Below are 26,017 nucleotides of genomic sequence, written 5' to 3' on the forward strand. Positions count from 1 at the left end.
CAGACCAGACAGCAGGTTGGGACTAGATGAAGCAAGTGAGGTGCCTAATGTGCAGCATTTAGGGAGGCACTCACTCTCATAGTTGTGCTTGAGGCTCCTGACCTGCCTCAGTCTAGTCGTGGCCTTGCCAGACATTAAAGCTTTATGATTTTCTCAAACAATATTCAGCTGCTTGAATATAGGTGAAGAAGTTATACAATTGAGTTCAATCATGATTGTGATTTGGCAGAGGAATAAAATTGGTTGGAAGGAGATCATAGAACCTGTGTGAGAATAAGAAGGAAGGGAAACTATCATGGGGGGGGAGTATAATGACCAATTGGGTTGATAAATGAATCAATAAATTTAGGGGATCATAGAATTGTCGCAGTGGGGGTGGAAGGTGGTATCCAGGGAGTGAGTGAAAGTTGGGAGATGATGCAGTTCCTGGCAAGGACAACTTGTAGACTGTGATCATGATAGCGGGTGGTGAGATACATGACAGGGATGACCACTGGACGTGAGGAATGCCTCCGCTAATGCAGAGGCCAGGATGTTGAGTCATCCAGGTGGATGACGAGACCACCAAGAATGATAACAAGAATAGGGATGGAAAAGGATACGGAGTCAGATCTAAAGTCTTCAATGAATAAAGGCTGACTAATTGATATATGTAGGAGTAATATGACTGATTCCTAAATAATTAACATATAATATGATTCTAATTCAAAGGCATAAGTCTGTTTATTGATTGTAATAAATACTTGATAAAATAAATCGGATAAAGAAAAGGTGAGCATGAATAATTGAAATTCTGTTGAAAATTGCTATTTCCTATGGCATTTTGGTCAATGACTTAAGTCTCACATATGCATTCTTTTAAGGGAGCCAAAGCTCACTAAATCAACTGATTTCATTTTTCACTTTCTCATTTTTTTTCGCGCTTACCCGGTAGTGTAGGTTGTTATGAGAAGGAAAATGGATAAAGTTTTGTAGCAAGAGGGAGGAAGGAAAGTAATAAACATGACAATAAGCTGAGTGGCTTACACTTATAAATATATTTATAATATTTGCCCATAAAGACGAATGAATTATTCTTGCATTGCATTTGGCATTGTGGAAATAAGCTAATGTAGATCAAGGAAGCATAAGTGTAGGCAAAGGAACGGATAATGATGATGATGGCTTCCATTTATTGCACACCTATCGTGTGCCAGCCACGCATTAAGTGCTTTACATACATCATCTCATGTAACCCTTGTAATAACCCAGGGAGGTGGAGGTTATTATGCTCCCTTGATGGTTGAGAAAACAGATTTAGTGAGGGTAACTTGCCCAGATCACGCAGGTAATTGGCAGAGCCAGAAATCAAACTCAGTCCCCGAATCCCAAGCTTATAGTCTTCCCCAGAACAATGTTCAACAGAGCCAACATTTGCAAATAAAATCTTCATTGGATGTATCATTTTTTTCCTACAAAAACATATCGAAGTGCTTGATATGCCTAGTAATAAAAATAGATAGTTTTTTCCAATGCATTTCTTATTGAGCAGAAAATATTCCAGGAGATATATAGACTCTGAGAGTGGTACCTGACAAGTAAAAGTTACCTCACAGCTCCACATTGTTTGTTTCCATTTCTCTGCTAGTGCACATCACTTAAAAAGGTTTTTAAAAAATTAATACACTTAAAATTTTCTGAAATAACTAAGTCTAGGTGATGAAGTCTGGGAGATATATATCTAAATACAAGTATATCTAAATATATTTCTTACCTGTGTTGTTGGTAAATCATAATAAAGTGATCGATGCATTGAGATCAATGTATTTGTCATTTAAAATTTTCTTCTGGACAAAATGCCAGCTGTTTCAGGGGTGGTCAGATTGATACAAAGGATATTTTAAATTTCTTCTTATAGAAATTAGTAAACAGCATGGCCCCTTATAGCTATCAAAGGTGTTGTTGGTTACATAAACCACAGAACCAGGGTAATCATTTGAGACGAGCCAATGTGTAATGGAATCATTCTTTCTGTGAAAGGGTTGAAGTAATTCAACTGCAAGCCTAGCCCCAGATCAGAAATCAGATTAGTAGAACAAGTTGCAAGAGTGGTTTCTAACATCAGACTGATAACAATGTGAAAGGGACTCATTTGGCCCCTTCCTTAGTGACTATAAAAGATGAGAAGTGACATACATGCATTTCATAATGTTATGGAGAGAGTAAGTATGGATTTACTTGGGATCATTAGTGAGGGTCTGATTTACGCTTTACTGTAATTTATTGATTGCTCACTCAGTATGAAGCACTGTATTTGGTTCAGAGCCTACAAAAATTAGAGATACACTCTGCCTTTGTTAAGGAGACCTCCTTTGTAAGGAAGGCAGAGGGTCTACCCAGTGTTGAGCACATAATAGGCTCTCAGTAAATATATGTCGAATAAATGTTTTGAGTGGGTATGAGGGTGAATAGTAAAAGTGTGTGGAGTGTAGCGAGTGATATGTTAGAGCAGGATAGCATGCAAAGAGGCACTTGGGCTTTTGCTCCAGGTTTAGAAGATCAAGCTTCTTTAGGTGTGACCTTTGAGCCACATCTTGGAAGGAATTATATAGAGAAGGTATAGGAGGAAGGAGGAAGTGAATTTATGAATAATAACATGTACAAAGACAGGATGGTAAGAAGGAGCATGGTGAATTTAGACAACTGGGTTTTAGGTATAGGTGGCATTCTGCTGAAAGAGGAGAACTAGTGGGGCACCCAGTAGCGCAGTCAGTTAAGCGTCCAACTCTTGACCTCAGCTCAGGTCATGATCTCGTGATTTGTGAGTTCAGGCCCCACGTCAGGCTCTGCGCTAATGGTGCAGAGACTGCTTGGGATTCTATCGCTCCTTCTCTCTGACTCTCTCTCTCTCTCTCTCAAAATAAATAAATGAACTTAAAAATTTTTTAAAAAAAAGAAAAGGGAGAATGAAGATTAGTGAGGGTGACTTGAGGAAAGCCATATATGATCACTGAGAAGTTCCTATGTTTTCATATGGGCACTGGATCTCATACACAGCATTGCCATAAAACCATAAAGGAGATAATAATTAATATTATATAATACTGTGTACTAAATATCTTACATATTTTAACTCACTTTATCAGCCACTTTATCGGCACATAGTCCTCTGAGATAGGAAGTACTATTAGCCCATTTTAAAAATGAGACACATGAAATACAGGGAAATTAAGTAACTTACCTGAGATCATACATCTAATAAGTGATGGAGCTGAGGTTTGAACTCAGTGATCTGGCTCCAAACCCAACACTCCTAGCCATTTTAGTATATTACCTCTTAATACAATGTCAAGTTCAGTGTGGGTTGTTGTTAATGGTATTTGAAGTATTTCAGTTAGTCAATTATTATTTTTGTGATAATGCAGCTCTCATTTATTTGCTTTCTGATAGACTTTCTCAGGTTGGAGAAAAGAGATGTAGAAACAGCTGACGTACCAGGAATTATATGCAACTCAGAGTACATTCATGAGAACGTGTTACATGAGTGGCTTCCTTCTACCTTTGGTATCATCATGGTTAAAAAGATTGAGACTGCTGTTGTAGAAGATTGGAGGTCATTCAGTAAGGGGTGTAACATTGGGGATTTTAGTTAGAGAAGTCAAATAGTCCTTTATTCATGAAGAATACGGCATGATAACTTTTTGACGTGGTATATAGATGTCAGGAATTGTTGATGACGTTAGTGTGAAATCCATACAGATACGTATTTTTCCATCCAGGAATCTCTTTCCCACTTGAATTTCCATTATCCTCTGTCTAGATATCATTTAAAGAATTTTCAGCATCCTATCTATTCCTCTGCATTGGTGCATACTGGAAATACTGATGGGGTGAATAATAATCGTAAAAATAGTACCTCATTACCCCATGCATTGTTCTGTGCACTTGACAGGTATTTGTTCATTTAATTCTTACAACACCTCTATGAGAAAAGTGTCACTATCACCTCCATTTTTCAGGTGAGGACACTAGGATTTAAGGGTTAACCTGCTCAAGGTCACTAGGAGTTCTGTTTTGGTGACTTGAGGTCACTAGGAGTTCTGTTTTGGAGAGGCATGGCAAATGGGTTTCTGCTTGAGTGTCTAAGGAGTAGCTAAGATAGTGCCAGTTGATTGGACAGCTCCTATTTTATTCCCCAATTCGTCATTTCTTTCTTGATTTATGTATAAAGCCATTTCCCATATGAATTAATAATAATAATTTAAATGCCTACAGCTCTTCTAGGACTTCAACACATGCTCATGTTCATTGTTAAGTCCCCACGTGACACTGAATAGAAAGAGAGATACAAAGTCTTGGAAATAAATGGGGAGGTGGAGTTCGCATGGTCATGTAGCTCTTGACTCTCAGACTAGTGCTCTCTCCTCCATGCTATACCATCTCTTGTGGCCTTAGCAGTTTTGCAGATGCTAGGTATCTGTGATCCTATCAGAGATTTCATGCTGTGTCCAATTTTATAAACATTCCAGAGAACAGGAAATTGGACATCTCTCCATTAAATACTTGGAAAGTACCCTAATGGCTGCTGTGTGACTGTGGTTGTATTTATTTGCAACTTATTGTCTTAAGTCATTGATGTTGTTTGATAAGTTAAATGTTTTAGAATTTTGTGATTACTGGCATTTGTTAAAAATTCTGCAGGTAAAGAACTCATTATAAAATGGGAGTGTAGAGAGTTGATATATGTAATTATTTGTAGTGTATATTTTGGGAGAGAATAGGAAAAGAGATAGCGAGAAGGAGACACTTTCTAGCACAGCATAGAAATTAAATCCAATATGCTATGACAAGCAATTCAGGGAGAGAAGACAGGCACAAAGAAAAGGGATTGGTGTTAGGCGAATTTGTTGAGATAGCAACGAGTAATCCAACAAGATGAAGCAGGGAAATGGGCGAAGCTAAAAGCTGTTACAGAACAGGAAGTTCTATTCAGATTGTGAGGCTACTCAGAATAAGACATGGAAATAGCAATCACTTTCTACTGTTTTTTTAAATACTTATTTATTTATTTTGAGAGACACAGAGAGAGAGAGAGAGAGAGAGAGAGAGAGAGAGAGAGAGAGCTAGAGAGAGCATGAGCGGGGGAAGGGGAGAAAGAGGAGGAGGGAGAGAATTCCAAGCAGGCTCTGTGCTGCCAGGGCAGAGACCGAGGTGTGGCTCAATCTCACGAACCGTGAGATCATGACTGGAGCCAAAACCAAGAGTCGGTTGCTTAACTGACTCACCTGCCCAGGCGCCCCACCTTTCTCCTCTTAAAACCCGTGATTATGTAACACTTAATAAGTGGAAAAGGAAAAGTGAGCAGAAGCTATTAAGAGAAAAGTTGAAAACTTCTTAGAGAAACGAGAGTTTAGAATATACTAGATCTCTTAAGTCCTGCTACCGTGCCCCAGTGAATTGGGGGAACTTTTACGATCCAGGACTTGCCAGCCATCACTGTCTTGCCCATTGAGAGGTTCCCAACGATGGCCCACACTGATATACTCTTGGGCAGAGGTAGCAGAAGCTTAGAAGAGAAATTGAATGGGGAACTGCTTCCGAGCAGAGTTCAGGCCAGACTGAAGCAAAACTCCAGGGAATTCGGCTAGGACGTTTTCCTGCCAGAGTTTGAGTTGCTGTTTGTAGTTCATGTTATATAGTAGGTGTTATGCTTCAGGACATTTACACTCTTCTCTATTGACTGTCATTCTCTGTAGCAAGGATGGAATATTCAGCCTATCAACTTCTATTTATTTAACTGTTATGTACATTGCCTAACTTGGATACTCACCATTTACTTTCTAATGTGCATAATAAAGCATGTCTTCTCCCTGTATGTACATCTGGGCTTCTTTTTGTGTAGAAGATATTATGCTATCAAGAATGACCTTGTATGGATTACAATCTTCGTATCTCTTACTACACACAATATATTTTTATCTACCATTCTTTCTTAGAGAAAAATAAGCTCAGTGGGCTATCTTACTAAAACTTTATTAACATTGTTTTGTAAACATTTATAGGTAGTGCTGGGACACCTGTCACTTTTAATGAAAATGGAGATGCTCCTGGACGTTATGATATCTTCCAGTATCAAATAACCAACAAAAGTGCAGAATACAAAATCATTGGGCACTGGACCAATCAGCTTCATCTAAAAGTAAGTATCAATATAAATTTGCATTAATGGATATAATTCTCAGATAGGCAGGCTTTATTTTTAAGTTTATAATACAAATTTTGTTAGAATTGATTCTTATAATTAAGTTTTCAGAAAATGTGTGATTTTATCCTTCCTTCAACTTTGAAATGTTATGGAAAATCTTAAATGTCTGTAGAGAAATCTAGTATCTATAGGGATTTAATGAAAGATCTCATTTCCTTTTAAGTGACTGTATTAAGGAAATTTTGTCCTTTTCTGAAAGACCCACTTGTTTACGTGTTGGTACACTCTGTGTGTGTGTGTGTGTGTGTGTGTGTGTGTGTGTGTGTGTGTGTTGTGGGGGGAGGAATGACAGTGTGCCATGAATAAGTTTAGGCTTAAAAATAAGTGTATTTTACCTTTGCCACATCAGATAGTGAGACCTTATGACCATGTCTGATTGATGGAAGTGAATCATGACCTATATTTACATTACCTCTGATTCACAACATCAGAGAAAGTTAATGTACCTACAGGTGATGGTCAGATCCTTTAACAGCCTTATGGGCTGCCTGCTATCCCTACCTACCTGGTGTGCTATCAACGCCCAATGCCCACAGACTTGGCATTTCCTAGAAGTGGCCATGTGAGGAAAACTTGAAGAACTCAGCTTAAGCAGGGTCCCAGGGCCTGGGGGTGGTGCCGAAGGTGGCTGGGCATTTGCCTGCCCTGGTGTCACCAACACAGGGGGCTCTGTCTCCTACTGCTGGGTCTGGTGGGGATCTGGTGGGGGTGGCGTGTAGGATGGCTGTGGGGTGCAGGAGCTTCATCAGTTTTGCCTGGCTGGTGGCAGCCCTTCAGAGGGGCTTTCCTAGGGGAAGGGTCTGCGGGGACATTGGAGAGAGCTATGTGGTGCCAGCACCCACCAATTATAAGGGGCTCTGGAGCAGGAAGCCAATCCTGAACCTGAGAGATAAGGGGGGCCCAGAAAGGGAGCAGGACTGTTAGTGGCCGCATGGGGAGGGTGTTGGGGTGATTGGAATAGCATCTGTTTACCACTAGGTAAAGAATTATTTCACATTTTAACAGCCATGATGTGATAGCAGTGCATTGGCTTCTTCCAGTATAGAGAAATAAGGAACGTGCCCTATAGTCTCAGCTAAGGATTGGCATTCATTCATTCAGCATGTCTTTGACAACTGTAATATAGGACTATTTACAGGGACTTAGCGTTTCCTCTGTAGACAGTCAGGGACTTTGTAAATGCCTCAAATAAACTACAAACATATTCATGTACTGTCTTATTGTTCTAATATGTATTTCATTCTTTCCCATAATGAAAGTATCTCTTCTTGATCCTCAAAGCCATCATAACACTGTGAGAATTGAGTTTATTTCCTAAATGAACAATTAAGTTCATTTCCTAGCCATCCCTTATCCTAGCTAGAAGGTAAAAGCTTATGATGTACACGAGGGTGGAGATTATTCTTGTCTATATGTGTGTAACATGTTCACATGTGCTTTCTTGTGTTTGAACCCACTCAAAAGACATCGAGTTGGTAATTTTTAATACAGCTTTTTACTTCTGTATCTCCAAAGAGAGCTCCTTAAGTGGCATGCTTATGCAGCATCAGTCACCAAAGTTTTCAAAAAGGAAGCAGATGATGAGAAATAATAAAACTAGGATATTTATGATCTACTGTCTCTGAAATGACTTCCTGATAATTATCATGGTTCAGCTATCAATAATGCACAAAGACAGCTTATATTTCTAACTATTGTAGTGCTTTGTAAGACCACGTATCTGCAGTTAACTACATGCAGCAGCCTGAAGAAACCTTATCTACTGTTCCGTAACCCAAATTAACATATATTGAAGCATAGTTTTTATAAGTCTACAAGTCATTAATGCCAATCTGAAAATCAATAGATTTTTGTCAAAAGGTCTTTTGATAGTAAACCTATGTGAAATAAAATAATTAAACATGACAAAGAAAATTTGATATGGGTTAAAATAGGTTAGCTACTTTTTATCTGATATTTATTAATGCTAAACTGCCTATTACATTCTTATGACTAAGGATGTACATAGCAAAGTTCAATGGTTGAAAAATATGTCCACTATACTAACATACCTGAAACATTTACACAAAAAGTATATATACACACACATCTCTCTATATATGTGCATGATATATTTGTTATAAAACTTCATATTGAATCTCAAGCTGTTCTTTAATGTACATTTAACAGTGCATGAGAGTTTTATGTTTATTATTGTGTAACTATTCATAAAATATATCAAAACAATTTGTAAGAGTTATTTCTTATGCATGATTATGACCATTTATAACTAGATAGGAGTACCAGCTTTACTGAAACAGAGAGAATGTATCTCTGAGAAGAAAAGTAAGTAAATTAGACTGTGGGGAGAGGTTGTAAGCCAGGGTTGACTTCTGGAGTATAGCAGGACAAATTGTTTCCCCTTGGATCAGTGACCTGTTTGAAGCCCGAGTAGGGGGTGCTTGGAAAGTGACCAGTTTATTAAAGTCCTGCTTGGACATTAGTCAAGGCATCAAACAAATGCTTTGCTTCAGTTTTATCACCTGTAAAATGAACACATTAGTAGCCCCTGTTTTGTATGGCTGTAATAAGAATTTAATGAAATAATATAATGAAGCATTTAGTCCAGGACTTGGCACACATGAAATCCATAAACATTACCTATGCTTAATCCAGTGTCTCATGATTCTACATGGCCAGTGGGAGATATGGTAATCGATGTGAGTAAAACACTGCTCATTACAGAGGCACTTGAATTTGCTTTAGAAAGTTATGAGAGAATCTCTTCATCAAAATGCTGACCGTTTGTCTCCATAGCCCAGTGTTTCTTCTTATCTTTATTATTGGCCTTAATACTTTAGAAAATCTATCTACACTTAAAAAGTAACCTTTAAGTGAGATAAATACAAACTTTCTATATGGTAGCATATGGCCAGGTAATGTCAGCTAAGCAATTGTTTTTTGAATGGACTTGATAAATTCATTCTGTGCACATACACTGGGCTAAGTTTTGGGACTAGAGTGAATATGTAGTTCTCAGGGTGCTCATAGCCTGGAAGGATAGACCAGCACTCAAACCAACAATGCCAGCGTAGTGAGGCAGGTGCATGGATGAAGGTGTGTGCAGTGTCTCCAAGCAGCAGCCCAGGGAGACTTTTCTAATCCAGCCTGGCTGCCGATGATGGTTGTGTTGAGGGCCAGGGGAGGATACTCTCCCCTGTGTCCTCCCATCTCTCCTTAATCTGTTAAACCAGATTTACAGTAGATTTTACACTCTGAGCGGTCAGCATTTATCAGTCAGTTATTGGATGGAATTCTGCTTCAAGGAGCCAGTTTTTCTGGCTGAATTCAACCATGGGATGATTTTGTACACAGCCTGTGTACGATGAAGCATGTATGAATGTGACAGGTTTGCCCTGAATGTACCTTAGTGGAGTGAAAGAATTTTTTAAACAAGTAGGTTATTTTTTTTTTCTTTTTCCTGGAAAATGATGAGGTGTTTTATTTCCTTAAAAGCATTGTCTTTATTGTTCCAAATATTATTGCTTTTTCTTTATGATGGAACTAACATATGTTCTTAATGTAGCAACTACAATCAGCGAGTACAATTGTTTAGCTTGATTGAGGCTTTCTATTCAGTGCCTCAGTCCGTGCGTGAAGGGCGTGTTGTCTGAGAACGAATTTGAACAATTAGGTCTCTCCACTTTGTTAGACTGAATGTCTCAAGAGGCAGGTGGTCCTTATTAGTGATTACAAAACATATTGTAACCTCGAGGTTCCGAGTAAACAGCAGAGCCTGAACTGCGGGAAGAACGCCATATGCTGCTGTAAGTCCATGGGGAGAAGGTATATGGAGGTTAATGGATGTACCTAAAATAACTCTAACTCAGGGCTCACTTTTTTATACTTCCAACCAGAGCTTACTGGTTTTTATTTATTTTGTATTGTTTATTTTTTGATTATGGTGGGAATGAGGCAGACGGTTTTGCTTGTTTTATTGTTCTGTTTTCTTCTGTTTTTATTCAATTAAATAATTTGGAGATAAATAATAGTAGTAAAGGATAGCAACTCTATAAGAGTGTCTCAACCACAATTATTAGTGGCACCGTGTCAATTGGGAAGGGTGATTTGAACAATTGCTTCATTGACACTGATTTAATTTTGAGTGGGTCACTCCATAGAAGAATGTAACTCTTCACAAGGCACTGAATCCTGTTCCTCAGTTATCTCATCTGTTAAGTGGGGATAATAAATAGGCATTATGAAGATTGAATGCATTCGAATATAGTGGTGAAGAACGAGACTTCAAAGTCAGAAAAAGGTTTGAATTCCAACCTTCCATTCAAGAGTCTTAGAGCCCTGCGCATGTTATTTTAGCTCTTTTAGTCTCAGATTCTTCATCTGCATGGAAACAATCATAACTACTTCACAGAGTTCTTGAGATAATTAAAGGATTAATCACATACACAAAGATCGTAGAACACTGCTTGCCACATAGTCAATGTTAAGTGAATATGGTAATAATAATTTGTTTTGTTTTGCCACAATAACTAGTCTACTACTGAGGACCTATAGTTTCAATCTAAAATTCCATACATGCAAAGTCTTTTTTGACTTTATTTTGATGTTTTGAGTAGGGATTAACTTAAAAAGAAGTACATACACCATGATAACTTTTCTGTGCCTGTACAATAAATCCAAAATGTTCACTTTAGTATTAAAAAAATGGGCTGCATGCTTTGGGGACAACCAGAAACTTGAGCAAAATTTTTGGTGTTTAGCCCAATTAAATCTGTCTTTCCTATGGACATGTAATATATATCATTTATAATATAATATTTTAATTTAAATATATTTTAATATAGTATTTAATTATATGTATATCTATTTGCCTGTAGATGGTTAGTCAGTTACATGCTGTACTGGAGTTTCCTCCACTTTCTTGGAATACAGATAGAAAGAATTCCTCAGTGTCCTCATTTGCCTTGTGGGTATGCTGTTTTGGATAAACATTACAAGTTTTTAACGAAAACCATTGGATTCATTAAATAGAGGAACAGCTTTTCAATAGTGAAGGATATTGAAATAGTCTTGAAGTAAAGATGGATTGAATGGAGTTGGAACAGTGTTTGAGGGGAGACTTGACCCTTTATTTGCTTGGGCTCTGAGAAGCCATGCATTTTCTCTTTGCCTCGATTTCTCCATTTGCAAAGTTGCCTACATTTAGAAATGCTCTTTCATATCACTGTCAGTGCTTATGAAAGATAGCTCACCCTGTGAGGCCAGCTCTCCTTTCCCACAAACCATGAATGTAGAGTCAATTGTCTGAGACCTTTCACTACATTCTGACAGAACTTTAAATGCCATTGTAGTTCCTGTCTTTATACTCCATTCGGAAAAACTATTCTGCTCCCATTCTGTACAACAAGATGACTAGTGGTCAAACTATATTTTTGTTTATTAGATTCAAATATATTCTTTTTTAAAAAAGTCATTTTGGGGTCAGTAGTTATATCTCTGTTTATGAGAAAACAGCATTTGGTAAATTCATGTTTTTGACAAGTTGAGCAAATGCCAAGGTAATTAAATTTTAACTATGTTCTTGCTAGCCCAGGGTAGGTGCTCAGTAAGTATTTGTTAAATGTCATGAATAATATGCTGATATTTTCTAAATACTGACTGAATATGGGACAATGATCCGAGATTATTGATTAGGAAGTAGACTTGTACACAGTTTATTTATTCAGTGGTGGCTCCCTGCCAGGCAGGATGCTAAGCTGTTGAGGAGTACAAGGTTCAATAAAATAAACTTCCAGATATTAAAAGATTTGCAATTCATTAAAGGCAACTATATGCTTGAGTAACTACAATAAAAGCATAACTAGGAACAGATTAAAGAACAAACTATGAATTCAGAAGGTATAATGATTACTTCCAACTATGAGGAGGATAAAGTTTCTTGATTCATGAGATTCAAACTGATCTTCAGTTACTTTGGTGGCCAGAAATGGTTGCGAGAGTGTACAGTCCATGGAAAAAGCATCCATCCATCTCCATCCATTCATTCATCCATCCATTCCAGAATAAAGTGCCTCCAACGTGCCACTGCTGTGCTAGGTGCTGTAATGATATAGAGGTATGTAAGATTCAGTTCATAGGGTCACCCCTAAACTGGTAGCACTAAGTAGGAGCAGAATCCAAGGAAATGTCTCGTTCATGAGTCCACAATGCATCCATCCATGTTCCTTTATTCTTGTCTATCTTGAGCACACATTCTTACTGGTAAAGTAGGATTAGTGTTCACTGAGAAACATTCTGTCTTGGTCTGGAGACTGGGAAATTGGGAACTGTTTTGATCCAACTGGTTTGCGATATCCCCATGGAGACAAGTTGGGAAGACCCTAGTACTTGGATGGCCTGATGAGAGAAACCTGACTTCAGAAGGCCCCTACCATTTGTCCTCAGAGAAGCACTGATAATTTAGGGCAAAGAGCATGTAGTACTTGTCTTTGAATGTTTAAAAATTACCACAATGTGGGTCTCACTCAATATTCATGAAATAAATTAAGGAACTCAAAAATAAAAGTAGTGTTATTTTTACAAGACCATAAAGGTGAGCTAACCATAAAGTATTAATCTGGAGATAAGGTATAACCTAGAGCACATGGGGTAAGGGTAGAGTTCAGAGCCGTAATAGTAATCAGGAGTGAAGTCAGATACAAAAGCCAGAATGGAAAATCTAGTTCAGGGTACATCTAATCGAGCCCCATAAAGAAGAAGGGAAAATCCAAAGTCACACACAAGAGCAAGAGGAGTGTGAATTGGGGGCGCACGTAAAATTCTGAAGGACTTACTGTTACTATTACCATTGGCTTTTATTCCTGCCGTGCCATTTGCAGAACTTCCTATAGCCTGTAGGACCTCAGTGTTGCTTAGTGGCTTCAATACTTACCTTGAAGGGACAATATCCATTGCTGCCTGTCTGACAGATTATCTCTGCCTTATCTGTCCATGTACATGGTTTGAGCCTTGTTCCATAAGATATTTAAAAGGATGTAATAAGATACATTACATAGTAGGATAGACAAACAAACCAGGAAATTACGAAGGAAGAATAAAGAGACTTAATAAATTTTAGTTAGTAGTCAAGTTTGATTTCCTCATCAGTAATTACAACCAATAGATTCATCTAGGCTGCTCAGTAGAATAAGAAATAGTCATGCTGATATTTTAAGAACAAAATTATGCCATATAAAAATATAGTTTCCCAAATAAAGTGTCTCCAATGTGCCATTGCTGTGATTTTTTAAGAATACACAAATACATGCCATATAAAATATGGTTTAATCAGATTAAGATTTGAGATGCTGGAATCCGTTATCTCAATCTTGTTGGAGGCAGATTCCTGGAGTAACCTAATAGTATCCAGGGAATCTAGTAGTTTATCAGGGAAATATAAGTAGAGCATTAAAATGTCTATCATTATTGATGAAAAATAGAAGTCATTAGCGCTTAAATAGCTATTTTTATAAATAATTGTGACAATGACACAGAAAAGGAAATGAAAACTAAACAAAATGATAGAGATCAAATTAGAAAAGGAAAATCAAAAAAATATGATGCAAGTCAAAGAAGGACATAACATAAAATACAAAATGCTTCTTTATACCAACACCAAAGACGGGCAAAGGAAGATGGTGATTCTAGACTTTTATGGGGATAATAAAGTAATAAAAATTATAATAAATGGCGTTTTAATCCCTATTCTAGCCTTGGGAGGAGTAAAGTAAGTACAATTTTAACATGATGAGTAGAATAGGAAAGGTTAAAATAAGGTTATAAACATGAAATGATAATATAGAATAGAGGAATAACTGGTAAAAAAAAAGTCATTTTCTTATGGTAAATTTGCTAAAATATATCTGAACCCTGTATGCTAGGGTACTTTTAAAAAGCTCAATGGACACATCAGTGTTATTTAAAATCTACAATGTGCAAGAGAATTACAAGTAAGAACTGAAAAGTATTATATATGAATAAAATATGTTGCCCCCAGATATAGATAGAGGTCAGTAGCTGGTAAGGGCATGAAACTAAAAAGAATAAAGTTAGTGTGTCTGTTGACTGAATCAAAAGTTTAGCATGGCATCTTTCCTCAAAATTTCCACTATTTAAGGAAGGAAAATAGAGACAGAACCTGGATCTTCCCCAAAGTCCCTATACCATTTTACTGAGGTTATTGATCATTATCACCAAATGAAGTTCTAGAAATGTACAGTTCTATATCAACTTGGAGGTTGAGACATCAATCCATAAATAAATGACAGAGGGATACAACAAAGACACATAAAAGTACCAAATTTTACTATTCTTTGATTGCTTTTGTTCTAAAATCATTTTTAAAATTTTTTTTAAAAAAATTTTAAATGTTTTATTTATATTTGAGACAGAGACAGAGCATGGGGGGGCGGGGCAGAGAGAGAGGGAGACACAGAATCCAAAGCAGGCTCCAGGCTCTGAGCTGTCAGAACAGAGCCCAATGTGGGGCTTGAACCCACGAACCGTGAGATCATGACGTGAGCTGAAGTCAGGTGTTAACCAATGGAGCCACCCAGGTGCCCCTAAAATCATTCTTAATTAAACTCATTTTAAGATGATTGCAGATTCACATGCAGTTGTAACAAATAATAAGGAAAGATCTCATTTCCCCTTTGCCTATTTGTCCCCAACAATAACATCTTGAAAACTATAGTGTAATATTACAACCAGGACATGGACATTTATATGGTCCAGCAATTTTGTCAAATCTCCTCAGTTTTATTTTTACTCATCTAGTGTGTGAGGGGGTAGTTCTGTGAAATTTTGTTACCTGTCTTGGTCCTTGCTTCTACCACTATAGTCAAGATACAGGACATTTTCATCACCACAAGGATCCCCATGTTGCCCTTTTATTGCCAGATCCATTTCCCTCCCATACACCTCCCCCCAGTACCTGGCAACAACTCAAATGTTCTCTATTTCTACAAATTTGTCATTGCAAATAAATGGAATTATCCTGTATGTCATCCTTTGAGTTTCAGCTTTTTTCATTCAACATAATTCCCTCAAAATTTATCCTAGTTGTGTGTCCCTTTTTGTTGTTCAGTATTATTCCATGGTATGGATATACCAAGTTTCTTTAACCATTCACCCTTTGAAGGATACCTGCAAAATAATTATGAATAAATCTGCTGTGAATATTTGTTATTTTATGTAGAGAGAAACAAGGAAGAGTGATATCTTATCTGAGAACTGAATGAAATTCATTTTTATATGACAGTTTTAGACTTATAGTTAACCCTTTAATATAGAATATTTCTTGAAAATAAGAAAGGGAACATTACACCTTATCCTTATACCTGGGATAGTGATGTCTTAGACATGGTAAACCTACCACAATTGCAGTAAACGTACCTAAGAAGAAAAAGTTCTCGTTTAAAAACAATGCCACATAGGTCTAGCTCCTGTTAACATAGTCGTGTGTGAAAACAGACCTGTATGCTTTCTTCTCCTGCTTCTACTTTCCATCCCTGTCTGTTGTGTTGTGTTGTGTTGCTGTCTGTGGCACTAAAATGAAACTCTTAGAGTTTCCAAGAATTTCAAAGTTGCCCCTGCTCTCTATTTCTCAAGTTGTGTTAACACTTTGGTAGGCTTTGCTGTATTAGTTCTCATTTGACTGCTTTGTAGCTATCAGGTCAATTGGTATATGCATTTCTCTGCATTCACGCCATGTTTTTAGATTCCAAATATCAGACATGACTTCTGGATTAAGCTATTTTATGATCTTCAAGACTACTGATCTAAACTCTTGTGAAAATGTTCAGAGGGAACCCAAAGGGACAGATTACAATGGAAATCTCCTACTACAAATATACTTTGAGCTTTGGTGTGTGAATTAAGTTTTTTAAATTTGTGCAACGAATTACCCTATCCTTAATATTAGTTAATCAAAGAACCAGTTGATTTTTATAAATGGTAGCTATAAAATATTCTATAGGGGTGTGATTTCATGTTGTCCAAGGCACAAATGGACTTGAAGAACAGACCCTGCCATGCCCCGTCACAATACAGGATGTATCACCAGAGTTTAGGAGACTGGTATTTAACCTGGACTCTTACTAATCCTGAGACAGATTTGTGCTTTATGACTTAATGTTTGGGGCCTCAGTTTCCATGTTTATAAAATTATGAATTAAATATAGCTTTTCACTAAAATTTCTTTCAGATCTATTACTTTCTAATTGAATACTTCAGAGTGTGAATGTAATGTTATATGTATTTTCCTGTTTATTTACTTATTGTTTTTTAGATGAAAAAAGTACTGTAGGGGCACCTGGGTGGCTTACTTGCTCAAGCAACTGACTCTTGATCTCAGCTTAGGTCTTGACCTCAGGGTCCTGATTTCAAGCCCCATGTTGGGCTCCAAGCTGGGCATAAAGCTTAACGAAAGAAAGAAAGAAAGAAAGAAAGAAAGAAAGAAAGAAAGAAAGAAAGAAAGAAAGAAGAAAGAAAGAAAGAAAGAAAGAAATGTACTGTAAAAAGGTGTAAGGCCTCAATCATTCACCTATATAGAAGTGATTCTACAGTGTAAACCTCACTAATCAGAGGTCTTATGTGATTATTTTCAATTTGGGGTACTTATTTAAAGAAGCATGGCTGCTTACAGCCTACAAAACTATAACAGAAATGAGAAAGGTTACCTTTGTTTTAATAAAAATGTAAATATTACTAATTAATTAATTATATTAATTAATGGTACTCATTGTCTTTTGATTTTGCAGATACACGTTTTTATAATATGATTGAAAAATAGAACTGTGGTATAGGGAAGCTAAGTTTATTCTACTGAATGGGCCGAAAATCAAACAGGGCTAAGTAGAAGTAACTAATGTGATTTGAGAAATGCTTGTTTATTTGGAAAGCACTTTTCAGCAAAGATAAAAGAGAGCTAAGTTCTCTGTGAAGAATTAGGGGACGTCACAGTAGAGAGGAACAGGCCACATCTGAGCGATAGATGGGAGCTAGGCTTATTTTTGCTCCCATAAAAAGGGGGAAATAAAATAATTTCAGAATTCCCACTGCGCTGTCTCAAATTCTGTTGCATTCAGCTTGTGACATTGAGACAATGAGCCTACGAGCATTTATTGCCCTTCTACCTTGTACACAGTAAGCAGCTTTATGTTTAGAGGTAGATGTATCGGGACTCAGGCACAGTGATCATGTCTCCATTCTGCCTTTGTGCCTGTTTACCCATTTTCTGGGTCTCCCTGGACTTCTTCCCACTCTTTATCAGGTTTTCACTATTTGTATGTTCAACTTTTCTCCTGAGATGAAGTTTCGCATCTGTTACTAGCTGGATAAGCAATTACTAGGCGTTGCATGAAAAATGTTTTCATATCCTTTAAGAGATGCTTAAGAAATAATTGGCCTTAGAAAGTTAATACCATTCTACTATCCTTGTGACACAGCCTCCCACTGGACAATTGGCTCATTTTTCTGGAGTTTGTGGTGACTCTGAAAATTAAAAGATAGTCTCTTACAAAAAATAAAAAAATAATATATTTTTTTTCTAAAAGTGTTGGAAACTTGAGGCTGAAACAACTTCCAAAATGGTAACTGTGGGTCTTGTCCAAGTCAGCGTTTTCTCAAATGCCCTCCTGGAACACTGGTTCCACAGGATTTTAAATAGCTGCTATATATGCACACAAAGGCTCTCTGGTCAAATAAGTTTAGGGAACATTAGGACAACTGTTTTTGTTTTGTTTTGTTTTGTTTTGTTTTCCTGCAATACTTGTGGAGCCTTTAATATGCTAATGCACATTATGGCTGACTGAGAAGGAGGCATCGAATGTACTGTTGAATAAATTGATTTGACCGTGAATCCCTTTTTTATTTGAAGAACATTTTGTGGAACTAATATTCCTTGAAGCTCACTTTGAGAAATGTTGGCTTAAGATGAATTTTCCACCTAAGTCGACATTTACATTTATTAACTCATTTAATCCTTATCATAACCCTATGAGGTAAGTTACTGGTAGAATGACCATTTTTAGAAGAGAAAAGTTAAGATTAACAATAAGGGGCTATATTGAAGTTCGCTCAGCTAGCAGAAATGTAAGTGAAATTCACGGGCACACACAGCCTACTCCAGTGTGAGGGCTTTTAGGAATAAGATGACATGGTGAATGATTGGACATATGGGAAACCAGGGAAAGGTGGACTCATGATGCTCTGAAGCAAATGAGAATGCAGGAGAAAGACTTTAGGGGTAAGGCTGCCATAGGAGAAAGCTTCAAGGAGGAAGTCACCCTGAATCTAGTTGGAGCTTGAACGTTCTGGGCATGGGACATGAAGGAAGGCACAACATGGAGAGGGGGTAGACTGCACATAGGCAGAGAGGGGGAGTCTAGGAATTTTCATAAAGAACAGAGACAACGGGGGCCTCTGGGTGGCTAGGTCTTTTAAGCATCTGACTCTTGATTTCAGTTCAGGTCATGATCTCACTGTTAGTGAGTTTGAGCACATTGGGCTCCTGATCACAGTTCAGAGGCTGCTTGGGATTCTCTCTCTCCCTCTCTCTCTGCCCCTCCCCCCCCCCATGAATAAATTAAAAAAAAATAGAACAGAGGAAATAGGAAGGGGAATCATAGAAGAGCTATTTTAAAAGCGAATTTTCAATTTGGATCTCAGCTTTTGAGTGTGGGTATCATCAGTCACTGGAAGGAAATGACCTGATCACACTTGGGCATTAAGAAGATTAAATGCCATCAGTCTACAAAAAAAGGTGGATTTCAGTGACAATTGTAATTTAACAATGCCACTTGACCATTTCCATTTTTAGTACATAGGCACACTTTAGATTTAGGGCTTATTGGCCACAAAAAGAAAATTATCCTTTATTCTAACCACAGCTTTCTTTGTAGTTTCTCAAGTGGGCTAAGCAGGTTAATAATTATTTCTATAATGTTGGTTGATAACAGAGTACTAAGCAGATATCTTATAGTTTAATTTTTATGAATTCCCGCCTTTTTAGCATATGTAAGTGAATAGTACAGTGAACAAACTCAGGAGACATTGTGGCTGAGATTTTAGTGCAGTTGACAAATTATAGACCCTCCTGTGGCATCCCAGAAAATAGACAAGTAAAATTTCTTTTGCTACAATACCAACTGATTTTGCCTTTTCCACACAAAATTCCAAAAAATCTAGTTGGCCAATGATGAAACATTCCACCAGCATCAGAGCAAAGCCTCGTTGTAATGTCCATTGCCTGCCGTATGCTTAATAAAATGTCACTGCTCCGGGATAGGCACTGACCCAGTCAGCACAACAACAGCTCTGAAACCTTTCCTCATCTGGGAAGCGGAGGCCTCTATTATGTACCAGATCCTATTTTACTGAATCTTTTTACAGGTCAAAAAGGTTTTGTATGTGAAAATGCCTTGTAAACTTCAAAGTGCTGTAGAATCATTAGCTCTTATTTGTGAGGACCATAATCGTTTTGTGTAGAGGATAACAGTCACACAAAGTCAATTTGGGGGGCGTCTGGGTGGCTCAGTCAGTTAGGCTTCCAACTTCGGCTCAGGTCATGATTTCACCATCTGTGGGTTCGAGCCCCGTGTGGAGCTCTGTGCTCGCAGCTCAGAGCCTGGAGCCTGTTTCGGATTCTGTGTCTCCTTCTCTCTCTGCCCCTCCCCTGCTCATGCTCGCTCTCTCTCTCTCTCTCTCTCTCTCAAAAATGAAACATTAAAATCAACATTAAAATTTTTTTTTTTAATTTCAACTTTGTCACTTTCTCATTTGGAAGAATTTTTGACATATATTGAGGTATGCATAAATTTAGTCAGAATTGGATTTGCATAGACTTCAACAGAACTGAACTTCTAATATTTAGTTTCTTCCAGTTTTTGTGCCTCTTTTGGGTGTGTGTGTGTGTGTGTGTGTGTGTGTGAAGTTCAGTCTTTTACCCCAGGGCCCATGGAAAATTCTGGTACTGCAACTGGCACACAGAGTAGGTTCTCAGTAAATGTGGGTTGAATCTGAAAAATTTCATTGTAGGTTTGTCACTTTGCCATTTCTCCCTTACTTCATGTGGGTAAGGCCAGATGGAAAGAAAACAAATACATTTTTTTTAATTTTCTTTTTGTTTTAAGCTTACTAATTGTTCTATAGCCGATATATAAAATAAAATACTCATAACATCAGAGAGCTAAATTAAAGACCAAAGTTAAAAACAGTAATTGTTCACGAATGTGCCTTTTTGCAGCCTTTCAGCAAATCATATCTATTGGCATGTAAGAAATAGCTGCCCTTTGTAAGGGAGCCCTCACCGTTCAGGAGCGCACCTCTGGAGCATGGCGGCCATCTGCCGCTGCTCCCTAGCGGCTGCCCTAAACTGCCCGGTTGTCTACATGTTGAGTGGAAGAAGAGAAAGGAGCAGCTGTTCTGGAGCTTTGTGGCTGCCTCTGCCCTCCTCCTCACCGAGCAGATCTGCAGCTCGGCTCTTGGAGCAGGAGATGCACTAAGGCGGGCTGTAGTCCTCTCCAAGCTCACTCCTCACGCAAACCACAAACCTCTTCTCTGCCATCCTTTATCCTTCTCTCCTGTCTCTTGTTCCCGTTCCTCCTGCAGGATGCTAAGTGGGAATGGGGTCAGGAGACTGAGGGGCTGTGCCCAGAGTGGTGTGGGATTCGGGCCAAACTGTATTCTGCTTTTTGTGTTGCTCCTTTTATTTTCTTTGAATCAAAAATTCTTCCTGTGTCAGAAATATATGTAAATACCTCATGTCATGGAGCTTCAAACCAATCCACTGTGATGACATTGCTTCTTTTTATGTAACAGAAACAGTAGGAAGAGAAGACGATTACGAGTTTTTCACTCTAGTCTTCTCTTTAAGGAGAATCATTTTGCTGTCCATAATCAGGTCTGTGAATGAGGGGGGAAGCAGGGAATCATTGAAATAAACTTGATTGACTTATATCGAGAAACCAGAGAAAGAAATGAATGTATCTAGCACATGAGAGGTAGAAGAATAAAGAACGGAGCACGGGCTGGTTTGGTGGGAGATTTGAAAGTTAAAAAAGAATAAGAGAGTGTTTTGAGTAGCTGCTAAATGTGAAAAGTACATACACAGAGAGACAGAGAAGGGTGGGAGGGAGGGAGAGGGACAAGGCAGAGAGAGAGAGTGAATGAGTGTTTGAGATCAAGAAACCTGTAGCAGAAAGCATGCTTAAGGGGGTACAAAAGGATTTTAAGAAATTGTGCTTGGTTAGATGTGTTACATAGAGATTCATCTTTTGGAATTGCTGAGAAACTTCCATAAATCTTTAAGTTGTTCCAAATTATTTTTTGGATATTTAGTCACCATGCTGTAGTGCCATGAGGCAGCTGAGTTTTCTGTGGTGATAGTCTTTGAATGTAAAGTGTCTTGCCTAGTGTTTTTTAGAGTAAATCATTACCTAGAAGGGAGATTGGAATAGGATTTCAGTGTTTTACAGCTTGGAAATTTCAGAGAAATTTCCAAATGATTATGTTATGCCCAGAATTCGTGATCCCCAAAGACCACTAGGGAGCCGAGTCCGATGCAAAAGCAAAGAGCCTTTATTCGAGCTAGCTCGAGCTCAATCCCCTACCTGCACCGACGCAGTGGTGAGATACCAGGGAAAGAGAGCGAGTTTCAAAAGGACAAAGGTTTTATTGGGGCCTGGGGGCAGTTGGTGAGGTAATGGCTATGGCCTCAGCCGATTGGCTGGGGAAGGGTCCTGGGGAAGGGTCGAGTTCTGTTAGGCAGGTGGGGGGGGGGTTACTCAAGGGGAGGAGGTGTGGTCAAGGGGAAGGACACAGAACAAGATGGAGTCGGCTGGCGTAGGCCCGCCCTTTCAATTAGATGTCATCTTTTGTTGTCCTGGAACACTATATCAGAGCTAGAAGGAAACTTGAACTCCTTCTCTGATATTAGAATAATGGTTTGGGATGGTAATCTGCTGTTTGGCTTTGGACTACTGTGTGGATTCTTTTTGTTTTGCTTTGTTGTTGTTTTTTTGTTGTTGTTTTCTTTTCTTTCTTTTTTTTTTTTTTGACTCAGTATTAAGTAAATTCACTAAATTGAGACAGCATAAGAAGTTCCTTTAGGTAGTTTCAGATTGGAAATTAGCTCTTTAACCTCACCTCGTAAGATACCAAATACCTTAAGAAATGAGAGACCATTTAGAATGGATGCAGGAGGTCTGGCAGCCAAGTGTGGATTGGCTTATGGCTTAAAGACCTGCACCACTGAGTCTGTACTCGGAGGAGTTAGACTTGGATACCAATAGAGATAGTAGGGATCCTTTCTGTCCTTGATGGCCAAGGGCAGAAAAATAGGCCTCTGAGTTATGGGGAGGTTTCCTACTGAAATAGTACAGTTATGGTAAGCCATGGATGCCATAGAGCCGGCAACTACCGGATTTGGCTCTAGGATATTTTCCTGGATTCAAAGACTGCACAACCTATGCTTCTGAAGAAGACTGTCCTGCTGATCTAGAAAAGGAGCTGCAGAGTCAGTGGGGGCTGGGGGTGGGATTAACTTGTAATTAGGCTTTGATAATAAGTATTGATGTCTCTACCATCCATTCAGACTGGAGGGAATTTATACCCTGGGCCTGTACAGTCAGAATCTTCACTGAGTTTTTAAGGAATAAAAAAATGTTAAAAATATCAAAAAAAGGTGGGAGCAGAGAAATAGAGACAAGAAATTGTGTGGGCTGATGTTTGAGGAATTTCTAAAAAGTTTTTAAAAGAAGGAAGAGACTTAGAGATAGTTGCAAGCACGAGAGACATTAAAAACTGGGGAAAGATGACCTCATACATTGTGCTCCATGTTATGAATTCAGCCCTCTTTTAGTACTTGTGAGTGACATCAATACATATCTCAATCACTTTTCATTATTTTGGTGGAAATTAGGTTTTAAAAATTACAAAATATTGGACCCAATTCACGTGGTGCATTGACTTTGCAACTGTTAAGGATATTTAGAGCAGAGGAAACTGAGGCTCAGGAAGTAAAAATGACTTACTCACGAGTCTTTAGCTATAGCCCTTGACCAAGATTCCAGCAGCTTATGCTGTACGGTGGCTACCCCCATTGGCCTCCGTCATGTGTCTTATTATTAACCACTCTAGGAGAAAAGTAGGTGCAGGCCTGGAGATGAAGGGCTAATGGTTAGGTGATGAGAGAAATATATTTGGTGCAAGACCTAAAATTCCACACGGCAATTAAGGTGCCAGAGTAAGAGAGACATAAATACAAGAAAAGAAAAGAAAACTTACCTTACTGCCTTGAGACATAGAATGATCTTTAAAGGGGTTGGTGCCTCATAAATGTAAGACTTTCATAGTCAGAAATGTAAGGGTATCATGGGGCCCCTGAATGGCTCAGTCAGGTGAGCGTCCAACTCTTGGTTTTGGCTCAGGTCATGATCTCATGACAGTGCAGAGCCTGCTTGGGATTCTCTCTCCCTCTCTCTCTGCCCCTCCCCTGCTCATTTTCTCTCTCTCTCAAAATAAAAAAATAAAATTTAAAAAATGTAGAAGTATCATAATAAAAAATATAGTGTATGTATTTAAGCAAATATAGTGTTCCTGAGTCTCACATTGATATTTGATTAGTCAGTCAGGGTGGTTTGGTTAATATTTTTCTTTCTTTCCTCAGCTTTGAAAACAAGACTCATGGGTCAGGTAGCAGATTTTTGTTTCAATCCCTAAAGTGTCTGCTTTCTCTCCTTACAGTGTGTGGTAGCTCACAACCAACTGGGGGGAAAAGAACCACCAGAGAATTTAAGAGGATAGCAAGTAAGCTGGTTCTGAGACAGCTTGGAATTCAATAGGGCTGACAGAAGACAGTGAGTCATGTTATGCTATCCTGGCCTAATCGAGTCAGTATTCATCAGGGAACCTCTGCACAGGAAGTGCCGATTCCACGCCTTAACAGCCAGGGCAATCGATAACATCAGACAATAGATGTAGTCTCTGGGCCAGCCAGCAGAACAGTTCAAAAAAAGGGAGGCTGCTTGAAACAAACAAACAAAAAAAAGTGCACTGCACTTTGTGAGTGTCTAGTTAAAAAGAAAGAAAGAAGGAAAGAAAATGAAAATGAAAGAAATGGAGTTCTAGTTGTCCTGAGGAATTTCAGGTCACCACATCACCACACACTTAAAGACTTCACTGTGTAGAAAAAAAAAAGGCAAGGTTAAAAAAAAAAAAAGCAAGGGGAAAAAACAGAGTTAGAAAACACATCTGAAGATTCAGGTAGTTGATTTCAAACAAAGGCCAGGCCTGAAGGAAGGTACAGCTTTATCACTGAACATCGATAGGTGGGAAAATCCTAAGAAAGTGCCCCTAAGAAAAGGCACTTTTACATCCGGCATCAGAATGTATTCATGGTGAATACGTGGCTTTCCAAATTTATCACATCCTTTTCTTAAATCGCCTTGGTCTGTGCTCAGAGTTCCTTGACTTCCTGCCATGCCTTCACTTGATCATGATAAACTCTGTGGTTATCTGCTAAAGAGCTCTATACTCCATCTGAAATCCGTGAGTGTGCTTATGTCCGGCAATGATGAGATGTTTAATATTCTGCCAGTAACAATAGTCATATTTTTGATGTAATGGTTTATTTATTAAACCAATAGGTACTATTTGGTGTTAGCGCACTGAACAGCATCATTGTCTGAACCCAGAATTATGAACTTAGTTTCCAGGTATTTGGTGATGACGGGGATGCCATTTGAAATGGTGTTTTAAGTTTGGCTTTTAAATTTATTTTGAAGTTTCTGTTTTAGAAAACTGCTTGAAGTGGGAAGTAAGAATACCTGATTGTACCTCTCCAGACCTTGGACACAGTGTAAAGAGACAATCTCTTCTAGGTGTTTACCAGTTCTTTGTGTTTGCTCTTGTTTTTTGTTTTTTGGGGTTTTTTTTGTGTGTGTATGTGACAACTCCAAATATTATTTCCATATCTTAAATCCTTCATTTATAAAGTTATCTATACATTAGGATAAGAAAGGTAAGGACTCGGTTCACTTTTGCTACCCTTCACTCTCTCTCCTTCTCCCTGTGTTGTTATGGTATTCTGTTGAGATTCTGGTTTTCCTTCTGGTAAATTTTATAACCATGTAAAAATATACCTAAGCCTCTATTTCTGGCTCCAGTCTTTTGAGGTATATGTTATGACACAAATCTCAACTTTCTGCTTTATAAGAAAAATATATTAAAACGTGCACCCTTCGTTATGCTTTTTCTTCTCTTGTATACAACCCATTTTTTTTGGAGCCCCACTTTCACTTTCACATCATTAAGTTGTTAATATTGACAGTCTGTTCTGTGAGGACAACCACTGCTCCTCTTTCTTTGTCCCTAGATTGACTCCAAAAGTAGAAAAGGAATAAACATTTACATTATTATGACCCTGTACATATTAAGACTCCATTTCCTCCTCCAAAAGATCTGATGCCATAAAGCTGGGCCACGTGGAGCAGAATGTTCTGGCATCAAGGTCAGATGGGCCCTCTTTTCTTATGCTCAGTCTATTGCTTAACACTCAAATGTATTGTTATTTGCTTTATATTTAGACTTCAAAAAATATTTGTCCTGCTTTTCCAATCACCATTCTGCTTGTTTTCTCTTGCATATTGTTCTCTCTCTTCCCCCCTCTCTCTCCCTCTCTCTCTTTCCCACTTTCCCCCCCCTTCCTCCCTCCCTCTCTCTACATTATAATCA

General features: G+C 38.3%; 1 protein-coding gene across 6 annotated transcripts in view; it reads left to right on the forward strand.

The window, feature by feature from the left end:
• The window catches only part of GRM8 (glutamate metabotropic receptor 8), a 758,955-nt gene that overhangs the window by 616,841 nt on the left and 116,097 nt on the right, over nucleotides 1-26,017 (forward strand). For all 6 annotated transcript variants that reach the window (XM_053218132.1, XM_027075396.2, XM_027075397.2 and 3 more), the window contains one exon: nucleotides 6,042-6,178. In XM_053218132.1, coding sequence (XP_053074107.1) covers nucleotides 6,042-6,178 — 137 coding nt within the window. The remainder of the gene's footprint in view (nucleotides 1-6,041; nucleotides 6,179-26,017) is intronic.

Source organism: Acinonyx jubatus, chromosome A2 (genome assembly GCF_027475565.1).
Source record: "Acinonyx jubatus isolate Ajub_Pintada_27869175 chromosome A2, VMU_Ajub_asm_v1.0, whole genome shotgun sequence".
NCBI lineage: Eukaryota > Metazoa > Chordata > Mammalia > Carnivora > Felidae > Acinonyx > Acinonyx jubatus.